This window comes from Colias philodice, chromosome 31, assembly GCF_061535455.1.
Source record: "Colias philodice isolate Cphi_HAF_F1 chromosome 31, ilColPhil1 Martin Lab GWU primary, whole genome shotgun sequence".
NCBI lineage: Eukaryota > Metazoa > Arthropoda > Insecta > Lepidoptera > Pieridae > Colias > Colias philodice.
In genome coordinates, this window is record NC_143116.1 from 3,851,885 (window position 1) to 3,878,295 (window position 26,411).

The following is a 26,411-nucleotide window of genomic DNA, read 5'->3' on the forward strand; positions in this document are numbered from 1 at the left end:
TAATTGCTACATGTTCTCTAGCGTGACACACGTCTAATCACTGACTAACCTGATGTATGTGTTCAATGATTCAGTCAAACCGGCGACGTGACTGACGGACAACATGACGGTGACTGGTGTTTGTGGATACGTACACAAACCGTCACCGATCAGTCATCGGTGCCGTGACGGTGACTGATGTGTGTGAGTGCACCCTTAAGCCGTTACATAGATAATATTTTCAAAAATGGAATACCGTTAGAACGCGCGACGTTCCAATTTCAAACGCTTCTATTTTCGGCATTATTGACGCGAAAGTAGGACGTAGTGCGGATATAAAGGACCAATAGAGAGGTTGTTGACTACGCGTGGGATGTTTAAATATGGAATTTTAATTGTTTGCGACCAGAGACAATTAATAAAACTATAGAGTCGAATATATAGAATTCGCAACGACACTACAGAATCATTTTTCATGAATTTTTGCCAACCTAAGCTAAGCTTTTTTTAATTACATCATATAAATTTCAATTAATATAGTAAGTATGTGAATAAGAAAAGACTAACAAGGATAAAAATTACCTACGCAACATAAACCAACGTTTTCAACATGTTCTCAAAATTCACAAGAACGAAAACAACATTATTAGTTTATTACGTATAAATTTACCCATATTTCAAGCTTGTTTCCTTCCACATTACACAAAACACCGTAAGGGCGTTTGTCCACTACAAGGAATTTTACGGTCCGGCATTCCGATTTTTTACGGTCCGGTATGGCACGCAATTAATCTAAATACTAGCTTGTGCACTATACGTAATTTTACTGTCCGACATTTTACTTTTCCCTATTCCGGATGGTTTTTTGAGTTTACGAGTCGCTGTAGGTATAATTGTTTTCGAGTGCCCACTTGCTTGGATTTTACTCTTTTTATTACATATGCCAATTGAAAGCAAGCTCTTGTTTTACTTTCTTTTAGCTGGCAATGAGATTTGAGAAGTCGGTATTGTTATTTTATATACATTGACCAAGCATTGACCTATAATTATTATCTAAGTAAGTGTTGGTAAGTTAAAGTTCCAGTGGGAATAGATTTAGCTCCTCGTCACCGATTAAAATAAATAAGTGAAACACGCATTTTAAATCTTTACTTTTTATTATAACGAAGTAATATAATATTTCACCTTCTATATTTTTACTCGTTTCTTGTAAAATGCGAAAACAATCATTTATGATAGCATTATACCTCCATACTTCCTTGAACTGTACCGCACTGATCCGAGTAAAGACGGACAGGTGCACAAGCAATTCATCGGTTTTTTCATGCCAAACCGGACCGTAAAAAATCGGAATGCCGGACAGTAAAATTCCTTGTAGTGCACAAGCGCCCTAAGACAGCACGCATGTAGGGCGGATAACCGACGTGTGACGTCATAGCTCACACATTGACGTTTTGTTTACGTAACTCTATGGAATTTCAAATATAGAACTCAAGTTCGAATATAGAACAAAGCTGAAGCCTTTTGTAGAATATTCTGGAATGGAAATATGGGATGGAAATTAAATATAAAAGTAATACATATTTAGGTACTTTTCTGTACAGTTTCCATCCAAAACCCTATCTATCCACTGCAAACAATTTTGTGTGCATATCGCGTAGGTCTAAGAATCTCTCATCCATTTTTCATGCCCGTAAGTGATAAACTCAAGCATTTATTTATTCAATGAAACTTCTTCTAGAAGCATGGTTGACGTTCCATGTACCCGGACTAAGCGGTTCGGATCGACATTCTTTATTCGAACCGCTAGGGACTGGAACATGCTTCCTGAATCTGTGTTCCCCGATGAGTACAATATGGGGGTCTTCAAGAGGAGAGTGAACAGGTACATTCTAGGGAAGCACGCTCCATCTTAGGCCACATCTCAGCTTACCATCAGGCGAGATCGTGGCCAAGTGCTCCCCTATCGCAGCATAAAAAAAAAGCACTTTTGAATCGTCATTACATATTTTTAATATTTACCACCGATTCGGAAAGCAGTAGGTATCTACGGAGAAGATCCGGCAACAGATAAGAGTAAGGCAGAACAACGTTTGCCGGGACTGCAGGCTAGTATAATATTATGTATTTAGTTATTTCAACAGTATCGCATTGACCCCTTTAACGCAACGCTACGTGACCCCTAACGATTGCCGATGGCGCGAGTCGAGCAGTTCGTTGGTTCGTTATTCGTGAATTTAAAATTTCGGTTGTAGTTGATAAATACTAAATAGTGTTGAATTTATATTTTAATAGCTAATATGCAAATTGTACATTCAAAAACTAAAGACTTTTCGACGGATTGGAGACGTTATTTATGCATGCTTCTAAATCTCGTGGTCTTCAGAGAAATAAAAAAAAAAAATATGATGAATTAATCGCGTTTAAAATCAGTTAACAGGCCATCCATCTTTACTTGTGGATCTAAGTCTTGATTTCAAAATTTTACTAGCTGTTGCCAAAAACTAAACAGTGTGTCCGGACATGACATACCGATATTTGAAGGGGCTATTCTCCAGGTATTTTTATCGACAATTCAACCCCTCTACAGTCCCCTACCTCACCCCCCTCAAAATGGTTGTCGAATTTTTTAAAGTATGTTTCATCACTCTTATCAATTAAATTTGTTTAGTGGTCCCTAGAATAACTTGTTATTGTTCAAATAAAACCAAATTTAGTATTTTGTGACACTCACTTTCGAAGTTATTACAATTTTCATAAATTCACTATCCGAATTGATAGGTTTGCCATTTTGAGGGGGGTGAGGTAGGGGACTGTAGAGGGGTTGAATTGTCGATAAAAATACCTGGAGAATAGCCCCTTCAAATATCGGTATGTCATGTCCGGACACACTGTATAGTAAACCTGTTTCACCTGTATAAGGAAATACCCATGGAAATGAGATATTCCATTTTCCACCTCCTAACTTTCTCCAGACAAAAAATCATATCATATAATCTTAGCGTATTATAGAGGCTTAAGGATACAAAATTATTGACTCATTAGTCATTACTCATTTCGAATCTCCATTTTTGGTAACGTCACTTAAAATACAATAAAATGCATAGCCTCCTTTTTTGGTAGTCGGTTGACAGTACACATAATACGTATTACGAATGTGGCTTATCGTTATTTCCAGAGCATTTTAAACAACACTATATATGTCAAGGTATAGCGATATATTTAAAAAATATTTTAATTGAGAACGCCGCCCACGCTCTTCCGAACTTATGAGGTTAAAAATAGTTGTTGCTTCATTATATTTTGGTTCAATTGATGCAATAAAAATGTGAGAAATATACATAGATAAAGATAGTTATATATTTAGAAGACGTCTATATACTGATCCAGAAAATACATGTTCCGATTGGTCGTTTCAGCGAAAGATAGAGATATTTGTAAATATATAATAATATCTAAATAGTTTTTTCTTATTGACACTAACGTATTTTTTTAGTTCGAATAGTTCCAATAGTTCATATGATTAGCGCGTAGCAACTAATTTCAGCTTAATAATATTAGTATGGATAGTCATCCTGACAATATTATAAACGCAAAATATTGTTACAATGTATGTTACTCTTTCACGCGAAAACCACTGAACGGATTTTGATGATACTTGGCAGTTATGTAGCTTATAGCACAATTAACAAATTAGCCATAGAAATACTTGCTTTGCAGCTTCATCCGCGGATAAAACCGCACAGCACAACTAGTCTATCAACTAACAATTACTCAATCTATTACACTCAATTTAAAACCACCCGGATCGGATACACTATGAGGCAAACACACACAAGCCGATCTATTTTTACATATTGTTTAAAACACAGGTCATAGACATTGTAATATTCTCAGTGAATGTTTCATTCGAAACCTTGGATTGCGCAATTTGAAAAGATGGCACATTTCCATAGCTTTGAGGTGTCAGATAAACAAAAACATTATCGGATATAAATAGGTATTGATCATTAAAGATGAAATGAGAGAGGTTTATTTTAACTATAGGTAGGTCCTAGGTATCTTATAGTTTGCCTGTAAGTATGTTTATCTTCTATCTATAGTAAAAATGAAAACCGTTTCGCGTTGTCACGGCATCACGTGTGAACGGGTGGACCGATTTCGATAATTATTTTTTTATTATATTCCTTGAAGTACGAGGATGGTTCTTATGTAGAGAAAACAAATATGTACCACGGGCGAAGCCGGGGAGGACAGCTAGTAGAAAATATTTTAAAAGTGTAACTTGTTAGTATCGGAGATATCTAAAATAAATGACTTTTTATACTATTAGCTGAGTGTCCGATTTTCTATGAGATGAGAAGGGAATTTCCTGATTGTCTACGCACGCGAAGCAGGGGGCAGAAAGCTAGTTACAGGCTTTTTTTATTACTTATTATCACGAATCTACATGGGCGTGTAGAACAACTAGTTATTAATTATCATCTGCTAAAAAAAATCAGTGCAAAAACATTCGCAAAAAAAATCACTACAAACTTTGCGCAGTTCAAAAAAAATCCTGTACACCTACTGAACAAATGTCAAAATACACCCGTCTCGCTCGCACACACGCGAACGCAAGGGCGCGCGAGAGAGACAGACGCACAGACCTCGCGCCTCACCTTGACTCGCGACATTGCTTGTTTCATTGAAAGCGAGTATGTGTTCCACTATGGGAATTTATATTGAATATTATTAATTGTAAGGTCGTCTATTTGTAAATGATTTTTCTATTTCTATACTAACACTAGCTGTGCCCAGCGGTTTTACGCGCAGTGCTCCGCTCCTATTGGCCTTAGCGTGATGATATACAGCCTTCCTCGATAAATGGACTGTCGAACAGTGAAATAATTTATCAAATCTGACCCGTGGTTCCTGAACTTGGCGCGTACAAGAAAACAAATACTTGAGCTTTAAAATCTTTATCTACTAATATTATAAAGGGTTTGTTTGTTTGTTTGAACGCGCTAATCTCGGGAACTACTGGTCCGATTTGAAAAATTCTTTCGGTGTTAGATAGCCCATTTATCGAGGAAGGCTATAGGCTATTTATATATCATCACGCTAGACCAACAGGAGCGAAGCCACGCGGGTGAAACCGCGCGGCACAGCTAGTGTTAAATATTAATATTAATTGTATTTGAGGAAATAATATGCCAATTTATATAAAAGTTAAAACATTATGTTTCCACTTAGAAGAAGTAAATAACAAAGCTTAGTTAGAATAATATATCCTACGATTATTAATAGGTATGTAGATGATATTATAAAATCGACCTCAACCAAGTCACAAGTCACAACTCACAGCTACATAAAAATGAAAGTAGCATCATTTACAAGGCTTAAGGCTGTGCTACGTGAACGTGACGCATCACTCATACGACGCATGACTATAGCCACAGTACATAAAAATAACTACGTTAAAAAAATCGACGTCAAAAACGAAAAAGTAAAAAATACAAAAGATTCGATATTATTCATTACTACATATTATTTAGATGTGCTATTTACTAAATATTTTTAGTAAGTAAGGTATAGATTTGAAGTCGCACCTCCTTTTTTTGAAGTCGGTTAAAAAGAACATAGTTTTAATAACTACGCCCACAGTAAACAAATAACAAACAGTATGGTAACTACATACATAAGAAAAGCAGTTTAAAAAAGTAAAAAACACGCCTATTGAAATTATTGTATAGTCACCGATTGTTGATATGTGTACAAAGCTTTTATTTAATCTGTCTGTGTAAAGTGGGTCAAAATCGAGTCTAAAGGAGTCGGTTACAAACATACAGGTGAAGCTAATAAAAGCGTCTTAAAAACAACTGAAGGGATCATTAGCATAAATTTCATTCCCTATATAAACCCTTTATTATAAATTAATCATATATTCATTTCAATTTCATCAAAATCGATGCCCTGGGAAAGCGTGACAGATAGACAGACAGACTTTCGCATTTATAATATTAGTATACCTAGATCCATTTTCCTAAATACTAATTTCATTAATTAATGAGGAATTGATCCTTATTCTTTGCGTATTTTTTTCTTCTTATTTTTTATCATACCAAGAAATGGTCAAAACGCAAAAAACCTAATCCTCGATCTGGCGTAATCGGATAATAAAACCGGCCAAGTGCGAGTCGGGCTCGCGCACAAAGGGTTCCGTAGCAGCAAATATAATAAATTACAGTTAAATCAACCTATCTCAAAAACTATAAGAGATACTTTGATCAAACCAAAAATCGTTGAAAGAGTTAATTAGCATGCATCACCTCTATTTTTTTTAGAATTTTATACCCCGTAGTTATAAAAATAGAGGGGGGGGGACATACTTTTTACGACTTTGAGAGCTGATATCTCAAAAACCGTTCACTTTAAGAAAAATGTTTTTTAGAAAACTTTATATCATTTTAAAAGACCTTTCCATTGATACCCCACACGGGTATGTACATCGAAAAAAAAAATTTCATCCCTCAGTTACATGTATGGGGGGCCCCACCCCCAATTCTTTTTTTTACTATTTAGTGTCATATTTTTGTAGCGGTTCATACAACACATATTCCCATCAAATTTCATCACTGTAGTACTTATAGTTTCCGAGTAAATCGGCTGTGACAGACGGACAGACGGACAGACGGACAGACGGACATGACGAAACTATAAGGGTTCCGTTTTTGCCATTTTGGCTACGGAACCCTAAAAAAATTTAAATATAATACATTTAGATGGTCAAGGCCTTATCAGTTGTTTTTGGCGATCGCTAAACCAGTCAGCCTTGGCTCAGAGTTGGCTGTTATCAGGGGCCCTATTTAACATGATGAAAAACAAATTTGAACCTTATTACAATTGCATAGGCGCTATTGTTCTATACATCTTTATGTTGTTGAAATAGAGACTATTTTAAGAACTTTTTTTACAATTAGCATGGACCCTATACACCGTTGATAAACAAATTTAAACCTTTTCACAATGCAATAGGCTCTATTTTTAAATGTACATCTTAATATCGATTTACATGAATCTGATACCATTGAAATAGAGTCGATTATAACGTGTTTATTTATATACGTATTTATCAGGGGCCCTGTGAAACATGTTCTTAAACAAATATGGACCTTATGACATTGAAACAGAGTCTATTTTAATAGAGTCGTTTGTACATAGATTAGATATACATATGTATGTAATATAGTGTGTAGTATGTTACGCTGTTTCGTGTCTGAATATAAATTACCTATTCCATCACTTTGTTCAATAGAAAACTTATATATCTTTAGATGGTTAACGAGGCAGCAAAGTGTATTTCGATACACTTTGCTGCCTCATGTAGAAAAGAAGTTCTCATTGTATTGATAAATTTTTACCGCATTAATAAATGATAATCAATAATGTTACATATAAAAAACGGCTTTCTTTTCATTCCCCTTAAACATTTTGAATTATGAGGTCTAATATGACTACGTGCCTGCCCTTGCCCTCGCGCCATAAATCGTCGGATTAGCAAAGGTTTAAAATTATCATGAATACTACTAGGTGACCCAGCAAACGTTGTTCTGCCCAGGACACCCTTATCAGTTTTTATTTAAATAATATTACTATACTCAGACCTATTGCATATACCTATCTACATTAGTTTAATAAATATGGGTCAAGCTATTTCTAAAAAAAGTTCAAAACATTTTGAAGCGAGAATTTTATGTATCTACTATCTAGCTTGTAGATACAACATTTTGAATTACATTAATTTGTAGAAAACATTAACAATTTTTATCTAACCTTGACCACCCTCATTTAGTGCGTTTTAAATTAGTTAAAATATAAATATTAAATTTCTTAATAAATGTAGTACAAATATACATAGTTACATAACACTACTTTTGTGAACATTATCAATGATTTGGACTTTGAACGTTTTTTCTGTAAAACGGAAAATCTTGTCGTGAAAATATTCAACTCTTTTTATCTGTAATTTGATGCAAATTCCTTGTAAATTAAACGCGGATGCCAATAAACAATAAATTGTTTTTCAATTTTCTCATCTTTACCTACTTCCTAGTTCCTACTATGGCACTAAAATTAGTATAAAATTAATGAACGCTAATATTCGTGAGAATGGATGTTTGTAACTGTTTCATACAAGAATACTGAATCAAAACTTTATAAAATTTTGAATAAAGTTTTATTATAGTCCGGATTGGCAAACATACTATTTTAAAACCGTAGGATATCTGTATTCTATAGAAAATAAAATATTGTTTTTTATGTAAGAAGCTGACCGATATCTGCTCATAATATTTTTTAATTATACATAATTTCTTTGCAACAGGTAAACTAATACAAAAATAATTGTTCATTTTGAGCCCATAACTCTTATATAAATATAAATAAATAAACAGTATTCCGGTAACTCTTCAACTTTTTTATTGTCTTTCTCAATAAATGGACTATCAAACGAAAAATACATTTCTAATTCAAACAAATAGTTCCCGAAATTATCAATTTTATTCTACTTAACAATATTTTACTATATTATTTGTCCATAATAATTAAATGACTTCTATTTACGCATCGCCACAATCGGCTGTGACCTCATTTTACTCTCAATTGATATCACATACCATTTTGGTTCGCCAAATTGCGCAGTTTCATATTTACACAGGTGTTCGCGCAATTGATTACTTATCAAGGACTGAATGAGACAAATTGACTATTTAACTACGTATATACATATTGTATAGAATTACTTCCGTTTTTTGGTGGACTGCAATAGGTACATAATATAATATTGGATATGTATGAAAATAATTAAGAAGGCACATAATAATTAATAACTAACAGAGCCTTACGGTTTTACCCGCTCCGCTCCTATTGGTCTTAGCATAATATGATATATGGCCAATAGCCTACCTAGATAAATGGACTATCTAACAGTGATATAATTTTTCAAACAGGAATATATTCAGGAATATATGGACGATAAAGACCCATGGAGGGTTGTCGCGTAAAAACCACAGGACAGTTCTTTGGCATATTATGTAGTTAGGTAGATATAAGTTACATATTATGTAAATTTATTGACATTATTTAAAAGAGTTTCTTGCCGATTCTTCTCCATAGATACTGCTTTCCGAATCGGTGGTAAATGTTAAAATACTATGTAATGACGATTCGAAAGTGCTACTAAATAGTAGTCTAATTGAATAAATGAATGTTTGAGTTTGAGTTTGAAACTGGGTCCGTGGTTCCTGAGATTAGCATGTTCTGCCAGCAAACTCTTCAGCTTTATAATATTAAGGGCTGATTTTTCAATGCTTGGATAAAACTTATCCGTCCAATAAAGTATTACACGATAATATTAAAATGTCACGTAAACTGTCAAATACGGGCAATTAGACTACGTTTTTAAAATGATAGTTTTATACATTATTCGACGAATGAGTTTTAACCAAGGATTGAAAAATCAGCCCTAAGTATAATATATTGAAATGTGAATAAACCTTCTAATACTTCAAAAATATGTATATTCCATACAATTTGACCGCCTCCTCGGTACAGTGGTTGACGCGTGAGCGTAACACCGAGGGGTCCCGCGTTCGATTCCCGGTGGAGACGAGGAATAAAAACATCTTGGTCTGGTAGGACACAGAAGGCTGATCACCTACTTATCCCTAAAGAAAATCGATCAGTGAAACAGATGTATAATGCATCTGCCCCTTACCCCACTTTGAGACATGGTACTTCACTTATACAATTTGGCAAGGCAAAAGTTTCCTTTATTTTATTAACTGACATCCATACTAATATTATAAATGCGAAAGTAACTCTGTCTGTCTGTCTGTTACTCAATCACGCCTAAACTACTGAACCAATTTTCATGAAATTTGGTATGGAGATATTTTGACACCCGAGAAAGGACATAGGCTACTTTTTATCCCGGGAAAATGACGCAATCCTGGAAATCCCACGGGAACGGGAACTATGCAGGTTTTTCTTTGACTGCGCGGGCGAAGCCGCGGGCGGAAAGCTAGTTACCTATATGCCGATAAAAAAAAACTAACCTCGATACCTAATCTAAGACCTACATTATCCCTAGATAAGCATTACCACAGCTGTGCCCTAGATCTCAGTTTTTATCAAAAGCACTATTTTCTTATCTAGCATTACTGCGTTGAGATGACAGTTTGAAATTCTCATTGTATTTATTATTTCAAGAGAAATTTCTAGGTTCACATAAATAATTGTTCTGAGTAATGTGATAGAAATTTCTTTGGTATCTCTTTTATATTTTACTCAAATTGCATAAATTTTACGGCCTACAAAATATGATTTTTTATTTATAATTAGGATAGTGGACAACAATCCATGTAACATACTTATATGTTAAAAAACTTGTCAGCCATTTAATTTATTTCATAATAAGATTTCCGCCCGCATTTTCATAGAAAAACCGCATAGTTCCTGATCCTGTGGGATTTCTAGGATAAAAGCCTATGTCTTAATGTGGGTCTTCAGCTACCTACATACTAAATTTGATTGTAATTGATTCAGTAGTATGTGAAAGAGTAACAAACAATCATCCATCCGCTCAAACTTTCGCAATTTATAATAACGTAACGGCACCGGTTTCCGACTAGCCTCCTCTATCCGACCATTTTGATTTTTATTTGATAAAACGTTTAAAATACGCGCGACATTCGTGAAACTGAAGGCTTTCGATCCAATCACTTATCGTACGTCATCTGTCCAAAATTGGGTTTCAAATTTTAACCGACATTTCGTCAATCCAAGAAAAGCTAGGCGAGGGTGTAGTTTGTATTGGATTGAATGCGAAAAAAACATAAAACGGTGAAAATAAACATTTGGATTTTTACGCTAAATACTCTGGTAAGTTTGTGGTTAATTTACTTTAAACGTTTTATTGGTGTTTTAAATTATTAATTTTAAAATATACATGCCAAGATAGCGTGTTTTTATAGGTTTTTTTGGACAAATAATTATGGACGGAATGAGGAGCTTGTCAAAATAACAACATTCCGAAATCCGACCGAATCGGTCGGTAAAAGGAATTTCGCACATTTTAAAAGAAGGTAATTTTCTATTATGCATGTTGTTTTGTGGAGGTTTCGTATTAAGTTATTTATTCTAAACGCTATGCTTACATACAACACCTGTATGCGACCAATACTAACTTTAATGGATTATTTGTAATATTCGTTTTAACTGACACTCTTTTATGATTTTTTTGTTATTCATTTACAAAGACCGGTCTGGTTTAAAAACCCTATATTTTACGTTTTTGACACATAATTGCATAACTACGAAATTGTGAGATCTTTATAAGTGTACATATGAAATAGAAATGAACTAAAAATGAATATCAATTTCGGTTTAGAGGCTTTATTACGCAAATGTAGGTTTGGTCGGAATCTAGGTGCGATTTATTTCCCTGTTTCCGTCCAACTGGGTTGCTTTTGCTTGCGCTGTGCTTGAGTGAAATTGCATGCGTTTATTTCAGGTCATCATCATGAGTGATAAAAAAGAGGCTGAAGTATTCTCATTAGCTGAAATAATACTTTTGGTGAAATGGATTTTAGAATTGGGCAAAGTAGTCAATGGGACATTCTAAATTAGTGTGGATGACCAGTGAACTACTACAGTCTAACATAGAGTTAATAAATGCTCAAATATTATTTAAAACTAGCGGTCCGCCCCGGCTTCGCCCGTGGTACATATTTAAAATATCTCTCCATAAGAACCATCCTCGTACTTCAAGTAATATAATAAAAAAAGAATTATCGAAATCGGTCCACGCGTACGCGTGATGCAGTGAAAAGACGAAACGGGTTTTTACGAATTTCCATTGTATTTCTATTATCATAAAGTTGATTTTAGTAGAAAATATTTGGCTGGTCGGAATCTAGCTACTCAGTGGTCGGAAACACGTGCATTTGTACTCAGTCGGTCGGAAAATGGTGCTTTCAGTTAATTTCCAGTCGTGACAGTTAAAATCCAAATTTAAGTAATAAAAAGCCATTATGAAATACAATTATGTGCATATTTTAAAATATAAGTTCGTAATCTTTCATAATATCATTTTTTCTTATGACATCTAGAGTATTTAATTTATCTTTTAAAGGATTCATTTAGCCGTATCAATCAGTGGTCGGAATTCGGTGCCATTACGTTATTAAGGGCCGATTTTTCAATCGTTGGTTAAAATTTATCCGTCCAATAAAGTATTACAGGAACATTTTAAAATGTCACCTGTAAACTGTCAAATACGGACAAATATAATATATTTTTGAAATGGTAGTTTAATACGTTATTCGATGAATAAGTTTTAACCAAGGATTGAAAAATAGGATGAATACTATCTGCTATTAAAGTCATGTCAAATTAGATTCAGCTATTTGAAAATTAACCAAAACACTTATTTTCTACAATTCTATTTCACAAGCGCAGCCGTGGGGCACAACTAGTCTGCTTTAAACTTATGATTCAATCATGTAGAACGATTGACACCAGGTGGCATATACAAAGTTACTTAAAAAACCTCAACATCTGTCCTACATACTATATGCAAATAATATTTTCACATCTGCCCTTTGCTCAAATAGCAGATGGCTTTTAATAAAAAAAAATTCATTTGATAGCTCAAATTTTTTCATAAAAACTTAAAAATTAGAGTTTATGATTATTAATTTTATGTTAAACTAGCATTCCACCCGCGGCTTCGCCCGCTTTTTTTAAAATGTAATAAATTGTATACCAAAACCTTCCTCTTGAATCACTCTATCTATTAAAAAGCCGTATCAAAATCCGTTGCGTAGTTTTAAAGATTTAAGCATACATAGGGACATAGGGACAGAGAAAGCGACTTTGTTTTATACTATGTAGTGATAAGCAGAAAAACGGACAATTTATTAAGATTTTTATGTTTTCTTATATGATTATCATTTAATTTTTTCATTTTTGGTTAATCGAATATGAATCACTCTTGTTAACTCTATGACATGTCAGAACAAGTTCTTTATAGGTTAAATATAACCAATATGTAGAAATTTCTAGACAACTTAACTTTCAGTCAAAGTTACTGTGCAAACTTTTAACGTTTCACTTTTATATACGATTAAAGTGATAATTTTAGATAAATTCAGTTATGAATACCAATTTTTATGAAGAAATATACGTTAAATACCAACTAGAGAGTTGTACAATATTTTATGAAAAATAGTTGTCTTTTTATAAAATAATGTTATTTTAAGCACGAAATAGCAATGAATATGGTATTCAATATAAAGATGACACTGGTTGACCTAAAAAATCGGGTTCTTCAAGTAGGTAGAATCGAAGAACATTAAAGATTGAGGTTATGTTAGTGACGTAAATCAATTTTCGCAAATTCAATACATTTTTAACTTAAATATACTCGTATTAGCAATTAAAAACTTACCCGGATTGTTAAAAACCGCCTGTGAGTTGGATTAAATATCTTTCACTGTGTTGAAATAAGTCGCTAGCGAATAGCGATCTCAACAGATGACTAGTTGTCAAATCCGAATTCAATATGGACGACCATTTTTAGACGATTACGTCATCGCGCGGGAAACTTGAATTGCTAATACGAAACTTTTATTTTATTAAAAATGAACTTTAATTTTTTTTTATACAAAAATAATTTAAAAAAATTCTTACCTCATTCAATGGAGAAAGTGTGAAGGAACTGTTTGTTCCAATTGGCTTTTTAATACATTTGTATAGGCGTATTCACTCCAGCTCCGCGCGCTGTTGCCAAACCGTTATTGCGTCAGAAAATGAAGATTGTTCCAAAATACACATTTCAAGACACTGGATCATTACTTTTTAACAGTTAGATGGAATGTTATTACAAAATTAGTTGTAATTTTTGTAATATTACAACTTAAAAGCCTCTCGTTGTTATTGAAAGTTACACAAGTAAGAGCGGCAACGTCGCGTCACTATTCGCGAAAGCTAACAAAGAAATTTAACGAATTTATAAAATTCAACCCGATTGAATATAAAGACTTTCTATTCTATATTCCTGTTGTTTATTACTTTAAAACAACTGATAAAAAACTAATATTTGTTAACTATACAATAGATACAAGTAAATACACAATATAAAACGCAACTGATTCCTGTCTTGTAAAAAACTAAAATTGTTTTGATCGACTAGCGCAGTAAACAAAGAATGTTACGATGTTGCCATCCTATACAATTCTTATATCAACAACTGCTTCAATGGTAGAATTTAGTACTATGAGGGAGTTTCACCTATTGTTTAATTTAGATAAAATTTATTTAACTATAAATAAAGAATTAATATCATATCAATAATGAATGTACACACGTAAGAAGTGAAACTTCTTTATGACCTTATTTTTCAAAAAATAATTTACTTTATGCAACTTTACAGAAATACGTCGAATCACGCGTGGTAGGGATAAGAAAAAGATGGCGCGTAACGGAAAAATGTAACGCGTAAAGAAAAAATGTTACACTTAATTTTTTTCCAACCCCGATAAAGAAGTTTCACTTCAAAAAAATACTTAGAGTAATAAACCAACTTGGTATGCTCTAAGAAAAAATACAACATAAATACCCATTTCGACTCCGTCTTTTTGCTTGTAAACGGTCCATCCTGATATCTGATATCAATCGTATCCGTCTCGCTTTCTTACGGCTTATTCCTCCCCCAGTATGAAAAAAAGCCGCGAGTTCGAACTTCGAATCCCACCTCATGATCGAATTATATCATTTTTTTTTTTGATTTCTCAATTAGATATTATTATCATCGTGTATTGTATGTACCTACACCTATTAATTTTGTATTTTTCAGTGTTTTCAGCAAAGGTAGGTTAGGTGAAGAGTAAACCGAATATACAAAAATCTATAGTAACTATATGAAACATCGCTTTTCAATTAGGGAAAAGTAATGAATACACGATGTATTTTCACAATTATACACCGAGCGTGAATGAAACATCCCGTTTTTGTAACGGTCTCAAATATAACCGTAGTATAGTCTTTATATTTTTTAATTTTCATTTTTAGGAGCCGGGACAATAATCTATGTGATATATTACTAGCTGTCCCGGCAAACGTTGTTCTGCCTTACTATTTTCACTTAGGTTAGGGGTATGAAAAATAGATGTTGGCCAATTTTCAGACCTACCCGATAGGCAAAGAAACTTTCATGAGAATCGGTCCAGCCGTTTTGGATGAGTATGGTAACTTGATGATGACTAACATTGTGACACGGGAATTTTTTATATTAGATAACATTAGGTAATTGATTGTGATAAAATAAATAAATTTAAATGAACACTGATTCTAATTACCTACAATATACATGTTTCTGCGTTGTTTTGACATTTTTTTGTGACAATATTTTCCATTTTTAAAAACATTTTGTCAATTTTTGTCAAATATTTCATTTGGGTCTCCCAAAAACGGCCTTAATGGTAGAAATTTAAACATAATCTATAGTGGTAACATTTAATGGGAGTTGGCCCGTCAATTATCAACTACGCTGCCAATTTATTATCTGTCAAATAATGTGTATTTGTCACAGTAATGTTTTTATAATAAAATTATTTTCGGAAATTAGTTAGTTTTACTTAAATGTTTCATAATTTGACCTAATTATCGTCAATTATTACATATTTAATTACATCGTTAGTTGACTGTTAATTGGTAGCCATATTGAAAGATTTATATGCTTTCCGGTGGAAATTAAAGGTCCATAAAATGTCTGTTAGTGAGAAGGTGTCCCTGTCTGATGCACTAAGCAATGTGGATGTTCTGGATGAGCTTACTTTGCCTGGTAAGTGTATTAGAACTTGGTACATTATATATTTCATACTATAATACTACTTTTACAAACGCATGAATGTATGAGAAACAATGGCTAAATTTCCGCAAAAACGACGGAAAAATATGCAACTTACGAAACCATACAGATTATAAATATAATTTACTCTAATTCGAGTTTCCAAAGAGAAGGCATTTAATCAGTAGTTGCTAGTAAACCATAATTATATCATAAAATGACTCATATTATTATCATTATCAATAAGTAAGCAACTACATATATTACTTGCTCTGTCGTAAACACAACCTATGGTTGGACTAAAGCAAAGGGGGCGCAGGACTTGGAAAATTTTTGATGGAGTTGGTGTGATTATAACACCTATTTATTATTGCTTTATCGTAAAAAGATTACGCTAATATAAGCATGTTTTATAGGAACAACTTTTCTCTAAAATCGAAAAATGGCCGAGATATTAGCCCTCAAAGATTGATGGTTTTCATTAGGTTAGGTTAGGTTAGGTTTCTTAAAAAAAAAAACTACACAGAAATAGGAGCCCCGCGAAGCGGGGCTCCGTCGACGCGCAATAAAAATTTTTCACTTTGGATCAAAAATTTACTAAGTCCTTACTTTGCGCCCCCTTTGCTTTAGGCGGACCGGAATAAGTCCATAACACTATGCCTAAGGACTAAAATATCCTTATTATATAGCAGAGTCAGTATAAGGAAAATATTGAAAATTCAATGAAGTTATACATTTGAACAACAGACTTTTCATAAAATGATTAACTATAACAGCAAAAATATCTCTTGGTTTATTTAGTTATGTATTTGATAACAAATAATATAAATTAGTACACTTTAAATAAATAGCAATAATTTCCTATAAAATGATAAGCTTATACAAAAGTTGAAATCAGCTACATTCCCTGGTCCTGTAAGTTAGTAAGTCTTAAAAACTAATTGGTTTTGAGCCAAATCAATAAAAAATCGAATTTTATATATTATCAATTTCAATGTCGGGTTTTCCTTCCTGACGCTATAACTCCAGAATGCATGAACCGATTTCCACGGTTTTGCATTTGTTGGAAAGGTCTCGGGCTCCGTGAGGTTTACAGCAAAGAAAAGGTGACTCTGGTGGCGAAACGGAGTTCGCCTGGTTTGCTAGTAATCAATAAATAAATCTCAAATATAATACATATATAAAAACACAAATTTCAGATGAGCAGCCCTGCATCGAAGCAGCCCCTTGCTCCATCCTCTATCAAGCAAACTTTGACACAAATTTCGAAGATCGAAATGGCTTTGTCACTGGCATCGCTAAATATATTGAAGAAGCTACTATACATGCCAACTTGGTGAGTATTTACTAAGGTAGAATTTAAGTTATTATAATTAAGTAATGGTTTATTAATTAGTGAGTAATCATATAAGGTAAATGTTAAAATATTAAATGACAATTCAAAAGTGCTTCTAGAAGAAGTCTAATTGAATAAATAAATAAAGAGTTTGAGCTTGAGTTTGTTACATTTTTTTTAATAATTTATTTTACGAAAATATTTACGTAACAAAATAATTGATATCCGGTTTGCCAGGTAGTTTTTATCAATTTATTCAAACAGGTACAAATTCATCGAACCAAATATCTTAAAAAAATCTGTTCAGCCGTTCCTACAAATATAGTAGTAACTAGTAATAGATGTAGAGAGAAGTTTATACTAAATTATGTATAGTATATATAGTAATACAGTAGAACTCCAATTATCAAAACTCCGACTATCCGAATCACAAAAAATTGTCCAAAAAAAGTCTAAGTGCGCTATTATTCTTCCCCTAACAAGAATATGGAGAGGATGATGATGATAAAGATGCGTTGTCACTAGAGGAAATAAGAAAAATGATTGCAAAAATATTTAAACATGTGAAAATTTCATGTTTCTTTCATTTAATTCAATAAAAAAATAGTGCAATATCAAAACGTAACTTTTATTCTCTCCAATGGCAATTTCTTTTTAAAATCCGATTATCCGAATATTTGATTATCCGAATGGGTCCCCATAAATTCGGATAATTGGAGTTCTACTGTATTAACTTTCCAAACACTGTCTAAAACCTAACAAATTTTATACTAAAACCTTCCTCTTGAACCACTGCATCTATATAAAAAAAAAAATCAAAATCTGTTGCATAACTTTGAAGATCTAAGAATACATACATACAGACTTCAGGACAGACAAGCGTGGCTGCGGTGAGGCGAAAGTAGTGGGTTCGAATCATTCCGAGTCTTTTCCTTTATTAAACAAAATCTCATATGTATTTTTATATTTCAGAATGAACTCCTCGAAGAAGGTAACGCGCATGCCGTAATGCTATACACATGGCGTTGCTGCAGTCGAGCGATACCACAACCTCGTTCAAACGAACAACCGGACAGAGTGCATATATACGAGAGGACCGTGCAAGTGTTGGCCCCCGAGGTCGATAAACTGCTGCAGTTTATGTATTTTCAGGTATTTTTATATATATAATTTTCATTTTTATCAAAAATCTTAAACATATTCAAAATTGTTAGAACTATACGATATTTATGTGTCTAAGGAAGGCTTTCGATTAAAAAAAAAGAATAATTTTGATGATTCTTTTTTTATATCTGGTTTCGGTTCATCCAGTCAATAGTAAGTCAGTTGAAAATAATTCATTTTTAGCTTATGGGTATAGCATTCAAATGTTAAATGATAAAAATTGATTTAAAAAGCGGGATTTGAACACACACCATATCTAAACATGATAAAGTAAATCATGTTTAGATATTATTTTTCATAAAATAACATACATAATATTACATTATATATAATTTAATTTCATGACTTCTATACAAGGTCTAGAAATAAATGTTTGAGTTGATAGCCAGTTTTCATCATGTATTTAAATCAAAATATTTATAAAATTATTTGTTTTCAGCGTAAAGCAATAGAACGATTCTGCGGTGAAGTCCGTAGGTTGTGTCATGCAGAGAAACGAAGAGATTTCGTATCGGAAGCTTATCTATTAACGTTAGGCAAGTTTGTGAATATGTTCGCTGTTTTGGACGAACTGAAGAACATGAAAAGCTCGGTTAAAAATGATTATTCTACGTATAGACGGTGAGTCTTTAAGCTATTAGCTTCACCTGTATGTTTTGTGTAACAGATTCTTATCGATTTTTTTTTTAACAGACACAATTATGTCTGATGAAAGAAAGTATTGTCATATTTGCTGTATTAGTTTTTTATTTTTGCCCCTTTTTTATTTGTAATATTTGTTAAACTTCCAGCATTTTTTATTTACTTTGCCCGCGTTTTTAAAGAAAAACCCGCATAGTTCCCGTTTCCGTGGGATTTTAGGGATAAAATCTGTCCTATGTGTTAATCCACATACCTCTATATGTGTGTTAAATTTCATTGTAATCGGTTCAGTACTATTTGCGTAATAAAGTAACAAAGATACATACCTACACTTACACATACATCCATCCCCACAAACTTTCGCATTTATAATATGAGTAGGATTATTCTCAATGTGTGAATCTGCTATTATTTGCAACACTTAAAACTAAACGTTGTTTTGTAATACCTATGCTTGTGCTTGAAATAAAAAAAATCTAAAACTGATATTTACCCACTTATTTATTAATGATTTTTCCACAGAGCGGCACAATTTCTAAAAGTAATGTCCGACAGTCAAAGCTTACAAGAATCGCAGAATCTATCTATGTTCCTCGCTACACAGAATAAAATCAGGGACACAGTTAAGGACGCCCTCGAAAAGATTAACGGTGAGTTATCTTTCTTTTAAACTATCTTTTTAACACGCTTTCATTATTGACTGGCCGGTTGGCTTGCTTGGTAGTGGCCCTGCCTTCCAAGCCAGAGGTCGTGGGTTCGATTCCCACCCGGGGCAAATATTTGTGTGATGAACATGGATGTTTGCTCTGTGTCTGGTTGTTAATTATCTATATAAGTATTTATTTAAAATTATATATGTATGTTTATCAGCCATCTGGTTTCCATAACACAAGCGAAAGCTTAGTATGGGATCAGATCGTGCCGTGTGTGAAAATTGTCCTGAACTATTTATTTATTATTATCTTCACCTGTATGTTTGTATGTAACCGACTCCTCTAGACTCGATGTTGACTTTAAACGGACAGATTTAATTCAATTCTTTGTACACTTATCAAGGATCGGTGACAATACAATAATCTGACAAACTTAAGCTTAAATTAAGTTTTTTGGTTTTTGAAGTGAAACTTCTTTATGCGCGTTGAGAGTAAAATTTCAAGGTCGCGTCAGGGCAATGCCGTCACGTCATGGAGTAAGGCGACGATTTTAGTATCTTTGAAACGTGCCAATGAAGTTTCACTTCTGACACGTGTGCTATACACGTTTTTTTGTTATTTATAGATTTCTAAACTAAATTATCTTATTACAGGATATGAAGATCTTTTGGCTGACGTTGTGAATATATGCGTGCATATGTATGAAACAAAAATGTATCTGACGCCGTCTGAAAAACATATGCTTGTTAAGGTATAGTACTTTTATTAATTATAAGTAGATTTAAAAAATTTGATGTGAAAAATACCATTATTTTCGTTACTTTAGCTTCAGCACTTAAAAGTTGCCTGGTAGAGATCGTTGTTAGCGATAAGGCCTTCTGTACATTGTTTACATAATATTATAGCTAAGTATTTTAAAATGTGTTGAATATTGTGTGGAATAAAGATTTTTTATTTTTTATTAATTAAATTCATCTTTTATTTAAAATCATCTATATTAATTGTAATTAGCATAATTTCTCAAATAATTATTATACTTAATGTATTATATATGTATGAAATCATTAAAACACTAAATTAGAATCCATTAAAAAGTTCCTGTAAATTAAAAAAAAAGACGTGTGTCACTCGGGGACTGCCGCGGTAAAGCTATTGCATGCTATGCCTTCAAGCCACACCTCCGAGCCCGTCGGAGAGGGGAGCGTGAGGTTTTTTCGTTACGGAATTTCTCGATTCGGTCCCCGCGCTCAAGGCGCGCGATAGAAGCTATGCAATAGCTTAAAAAAAATTATTCCTATGTATGTCGGCACACGCTTGACCGTTATACTTTTTCAGGTAATGGGCTTCGGTCTATTTCTAATGGACTCAGACGCTTGCAATATCAACAGATTGGATCAAAAGAAAAAGATTAAGTTGGACCGGATTGATAGAATATTTAAGGTAATTATTAAGTTAATAATTTTTATTTGAAACTAGCGGTCCGCCCCGGCTGCGACCGTGGTACATGTTTAAGTTTTCTCTCCATAAGAACCATCCTCGTATTTCAAGGAATATTACAAAAAAAGAATTATTACTAAATCGGTTCAGGCGTTCTCGATATATATATCGTATAATATTAGTATAGATTATTTTTAAATCTATACATATAAGGGCTGATTTTTCAATCCTTGGTTAAAACTTATTCGTCGAATAATGTTAAAACTACCATTTTAAAAACGTATTCTAATTGCCTGTATTTGACAGTTTACGTGACATTTTAATATTATCGTGTAATATTTTATTGGACGGATAAGTTTTATCCAAGCATTGAAAAATCGGCCCTAAATAAAATTAATTTCAATTTTAATGTACGCACACGTGAACGACGTCGCCGGCATATCTAGTAAATAATATTAGAATTAAGAAAAAATAAAATAAATAAATAATTATTTTTCAGAATCTCGAAGTGGTACCACTATTCGGAGATATGCAAATAGCACCATTCAATTATATAAAGAGATCGAAACATTACGATCCAAGCAAGTAAGTTATCTGTACCTGTATCTGTATTTATATTAATTAATACTAGCTTTCCACCCGCGGCATCGCCCGCGCAGTCAAAGAAAAACCCGCATAGTTCCCGTTCCCGTGGGATTTCTGGGATAAAACCTATCCTATGTCCCGGGGTAAAAAGTAGCCTATGTCCTTTCTCGGGTATCAAAATATCTCTATACCAAATTTCATGCAAATTGGTTCAGTAGTTGATGATTGAGTAACAGACAGACAGACAGAGTTACTTTCGCATTTATAATATTAGTATGGATAGCCTTCCTCGATAATTGGGCTATCTAAACCGAAAGAATTTTTCAAATCAGACCATAAGTTCCCGAGATTAGCGCGTTCAAACAAACTCTTCAGCTTTATAATATTAGTATAGACTAGCTTTCCGCCCGCGGCCTCGCCCGCATTTTCAAACCCGCATAGTTCCCGTTCCCGTGGGATTTCTGGAATAAAACCTAGCCTATGTTGCTCAGTAAAGATGCAGCTTTCTGATGATGAAAGAATTTTTGAAATCGGTCCAGTAATTTATGCGTGAAAACCATACATACATACATAAATTACAAACCTTTCCTCTTTATAATATTATAGTATAGAAGTATAGATAGTATAGATAAATTTTGAGTTGAGTTTGAGTTGCTGACTGTTTTTAATATTTTTTTCAATTCTTCACCAGGTGGCCGCTATCATCAAGTCCGAACCCACCTTCTCCCCAAGCCGACCTGATGGTCCACTTGCCTCAAATACGTGAAGAACACCAGAATTATATATCCGAATTGGCCAGATATAGTAATGAGGTGTGTATTATTCGTATATTGTTTTTGTATATAGTTATAGTAGCATCAATGGTCATTGGAGTGTCCGTTTGTAACCTTAAAATCTTACTTAATTTATAAATGCGAAAGATTGTATGTTTGATTGTTTGTTACACTTTTAATAACTGCTGAACCGATTTTCATGAAATTTGGCACGCTTAGAGGGTAACTTGGATTAATATATAGATGACATTGACAGTTTTTATCCCGAAATCTATGTTCACCTATGTTGGTTTAATCTATGAAAAAATAAATATACTTAAAAATACTAAAAAACACGCTTTGATTAGATTAAAAGTTAAAACTTTATTGTATAATGTATTTTAACCAATCTATACTAATATTAAAGCTGAAGAGTTTGTTTGTTTGTTTGAATATGCGCTAACCTCAGAAACTACTTGTCAAATTTGATTGATTGAAAAATTCTTTCAATGTTAGCCCATTTATCGAGGAAAGCAAGTGTACAAACTTTGAATTAAATCTCTCCGTTTAAATCGAGTTGTTGGTTACATACAAACATACAGAATGAAAGTGCAAAGACCTTTCGCTTCTGACACGTGTGCTCGGCACATACGCTCTTTTTTTATTCAGCTATATCTTAATATACAGGGTGTACCAAAAAGTAGTGATGAACGGAAGCTGAGAGGTAGAGGACCTAGAGGGCTATCCGAATCACCCCCATGTATGTTATGCGATTTTTCGTATTTTCGGAGTTATGACGTTTTTTTTCAATTTTTCACCTATCGCCGAGTACGATGATATTTTCACTCATGCTGACGTCAATGATTGCGGAAGATTGTTGATTTTTTTTTGTGTGCTAAGCTGAAAGATAGGCCAATTCAGTATGGTAACATTTACTAACGTTAGATCTTTGAATGGAATAAAAAAAAGAATTAAATGGCAAGAAAGATAAAATTACCCAGTATGTTCACCACTTCAAGGGCCCGTAAAAAAATAAAATCACATAAAAAAAGTTTTCCGTTTGACTTTTAAAAACTTGCTCTATCTATCAGATAGCTACCCTGAAAATTTCATTTAATTATTGAGAAGGCTTCAATCGAAAAATTTAAATCTAAATGTGGTAAGTGCAAAAATTGAATTAACATGATGATCATTAAAACCAATAAATAGGTGTTTAATTACCAGAAATTTTTAAAATAACCCCGCTGTTGCTCAATGCAAGTGCGACATCACCGTAAAAAGTTGTCTTTTAAATGTCTGAATACCCTTTTATCATTTTTAATGGTTTCTTCTGCTACTATGAATTTCCGGGTTATTTCGTCCAAATTGTGGCAGTCTCTCGTCTTTGTAGTATCCCCACGGAAAAAAATCAATAGGGTTTATGTCCGGGGACCGTGCAGGCCAGGCTAAAGGGCAAAGATACCCTGAAAGATGGATTGGTCGTTGCAGCCTGCGCATGCGCCGGTGATGCCTGCCTTAAAGCCTGGCCTCCACGGTCCCTCGACCTAAACCCTATTGATTTTTTTCCGTGGGGATACTACAAAGACGAGAGACTGCCACAATTTGGACGAAATAACCCGGAAATTCATAGTAGCAGAAGTAACCATTAAAAATGATAAAAGGGTATTCAGACATTTAAAAGACAACTTTTTACGGTGATGTCGCACTTGCATTGAGCAACAGCGGGGTTATTTTAAAAATTTCTGGTAATTAAACACCTATTTATTGGTTTTAATGATCATCATGTTAATTCAATTTTTTCACTTACCACATTTAGATTTAAATTTTTCGATTGAAGCCTTCTCAATAATTAAATGAAATTTTTAGGGTAGCTATCTGATAGATAGAGCAAGTTTTTAAAAGTCAAACGGAATACTTTTTTTATGTGATTTTATTTTTTTACGGGCCCTTGAAGTGGTGAACATACTGGGTAATTTTATCTTTCTTGCCATTTAATTCTTTTTTTTATTCCATTCAAAGATCTAACGATAGTAAATGTTACCATATTAAATTGGCCTATCTTTCAGCTTAGCACACAAAAAAAAATCAAGCATCTTCCGCAATCATTGACGTCAGCATGAGTGAAAATATCATCGTACTCGGCGATAGGTGAAAAATTGAAAAAAACGTAATAACTCCGAAAATACGAAAAATCGCATAACATACATGGGGGTGATTCGGATAGCCCTCTAGGTCCTCTACCTCTCAGCTTCCGTTCATCACTACTTTTTGGTACACCCTGTATATGTATAAATCTCGTGTCACAATGTTTGTCCTCAATGGACTCCTAAACCACTTAACCGATTATAATAAAATTCGCACACCATGTGCAGTTCGATCCAACTTGAGAGATAGGATAGTTTAAACATGTAGGTACCACGGGCGAAGCCGGGGCGGGCCGCTAGTTAATTATATATTTTTCTCCCCCAGGTGACAACAACATTCAAAGAAGCAGGCTCGGACACGGAAAACCGTGCAGTAGCCGATCTGTGCTTACGCGGCTTACAACTCCTCTCATCTTGGTGTTCAGTATTAACTGAACTTTGTTCTTGGAAGCTATTGCATCCTACAGATCACGCTACCAACCCGAGGTGTCCGCCTGACGCTGAAGAGTATGAGAGGGTGAGTGGGTAGAGGGGAGGATGGGTGGGGAGAATGAGGATGGGTGGGGAGAGGGTGGGATGGGTGTGGGGAGGGTGGGTAGGGATGATGGATGGGGAGAAGGAGGATGGGTGGGGAGAGGGTGGTTTGGGTGAGGGGAGGATGGGTGGGTAGAGGGGAGATGGGTGGGGAGAGAGGAGGATGGTTGGGGAGAGGGGAGGATGGGTGGGGTGAGGATGGATGTGAGGAAGATGGATGTGGGGAGGATGGGTTGGGAGAGGGGAGGATGGGTGGGACAACAACATTCAAAGAAGCAGGTTCGGACACAGAAAACCGTGCAGTAGCCGATCTCTGCTTACGCGGCTTACAACTCCTCTCATCTTGGTGTTCAGAACTGAACTTTGTTCTTGGAAGTTATTGCATCCTACAGATCATGCTACCAACCCGAGGTGTCTGCCTTACGCTGAGGAGGGTGAGTGGGTAGAGGGGAGAATGGGTGGGTAGAGAGGAGGATGGGTAGAGGGGAGGATGGGTGGGTAGAGGGGATAGGTAGAGGGGAGGATGTGTGGGGAGAGAGGAGGATGGGTGGGGAGATGGGAGGATGGGTGGGGAGATGGGTGGATGGGTGGGAAGAGGATGGATGTGGGGAGGATGGGTATATGGAGGATGGCTGTGGGGAGGATGGGAGGGGAGGATGGATGTGGGGACGATGGATGCTAAAACTTCAAAATTTAAATAATTCGATTTTAATAGAATTTGTGATGAAACTATTCAAAATTATGCTACTGAAATTCAAAATAAAAAATTATTTTTCTCCAGGCGACTCGTTACAACTATAGTTCTGAAGAGAAATTCGCCACAATCGAAGTGATAGCAATGATTAAAGGGTTACAAGTGTTAGTGGCTCGAATGGAGACAGTTTTCGCGGACGCGGCAAGGAGGGCTATATATGCGGAGTTACAGGATTTCGTGCAATTAATGTTAAGGGAACCGCTGAGAAAGGCTATTAAGAATAAGAAGGATTTGATTAGGAGGTAAGTAGGGGAAGGGAGGTAGAAAGTAAAATTGACGTATAAAAGAACTTTCCAAAGGTGAAACGCAACGGTAAAAAGAAGTCTTTATCACTCAGTTGGTTCCTAACTATATCCAGACTTACAAATCGATCGAAATAACAACAAATAAAAAAAATAATATAGGTTCATGTGTTTGTTCTTTTTTAAATGAATTCGCAGACAAATAGCTCGTTTATAGACACATTATAAATGGCGTTTTAAATTAAGTCTACAATAATTCACAAATTTATTTGTAGCAAGACACAAGTATTTCACTTA

At 34.3% G+C, this 26,411-nt stretch overlaps 2 protein-coding genes across 4 annotated transcripts in view; one reads left to right on the forward strand and one right to left on the reverse strand.

Moving 5' to 3' along the window:
- CycG (cyclin G) overlaps positions 1 to 14,223 on the reverse strand; it is a 39,069-nt gene extending 24,846 nt beyond the window's left edge. Inside the window, exon 1 of one of the 2 annotated variants that reach the window (XM_089713658.1) lies at positions 13,714 to 14,223. The gene's annotated coding sequence lies outside the window, so the exon portion shown is untranslated. Of the gene's footprint in view, positions 1 to 13,471; positions 13,621 to 13,713 lie in introns of those variants that run through there. The other variant, XM_089713659.1, reaches the window with a different exon arrangement.
- A 1,348-nt stretch (positions 14,224 to 15,571) lies between these two features.
- Positions 15,572 to 26,411, forward strand: part of Cyfip (Cytoplasmic FMR1-interacting protein Sra-1) — a 34,035-nt gene continuing 23,195 nt past the window's right edge. Inside the window, exons 1-11 of one of the 2 annotated variants that reach the window (XM_089713541.1) lie at positions 15,572 to 15,865; positions 17,071 to 17,207; positions 18,180 to 18,359; positions 18,811 to 18,992; positions 19,536 to 19,663; positions 20,320 to 20,417; positions 21,002 to 21,106; positions 21,603 to 21,688; positions 22,380 to 22,500; positions 24,910 to 25,101; positions 25,900 to 26,114. In XM_089713541.1, the coding sequence (XP_089569667.1) occupies positions 15,790 to 15,865; positions 17,071 to 17,207; positions 18,180 to 18,359; positions 18,811 to 18,992; positions 19,536 to 19,663; positions 20,320 to 20,417; positions 21,002 to 21,106; positions 21,603 to 21,688; positions 22,380 to 22,500; positions 24,910 to 25,101; positions 25,900 to 26,114 (1,520 nt within the window). In that variant the 5' untranslated portion in view covers positions 15,572 to 15,789. The remainder of the gene's footprint in view (positions 15,866 to 17,070; positions 17,208 to 18,179; positions 18,360 to 18,810; positions 18,993 to 19,535; positions 19,664 to 20,319; positions 20,418 to 21,001; positions 21,107 to 21,602; positions 21,689 to 22,379; positions 22,501 to 24,909; positions 25,102 to 25,899; positions 26,115 to 26,411) is intronic. The other variant, XM_089713540.1, reaches the window with a different exon arrangement.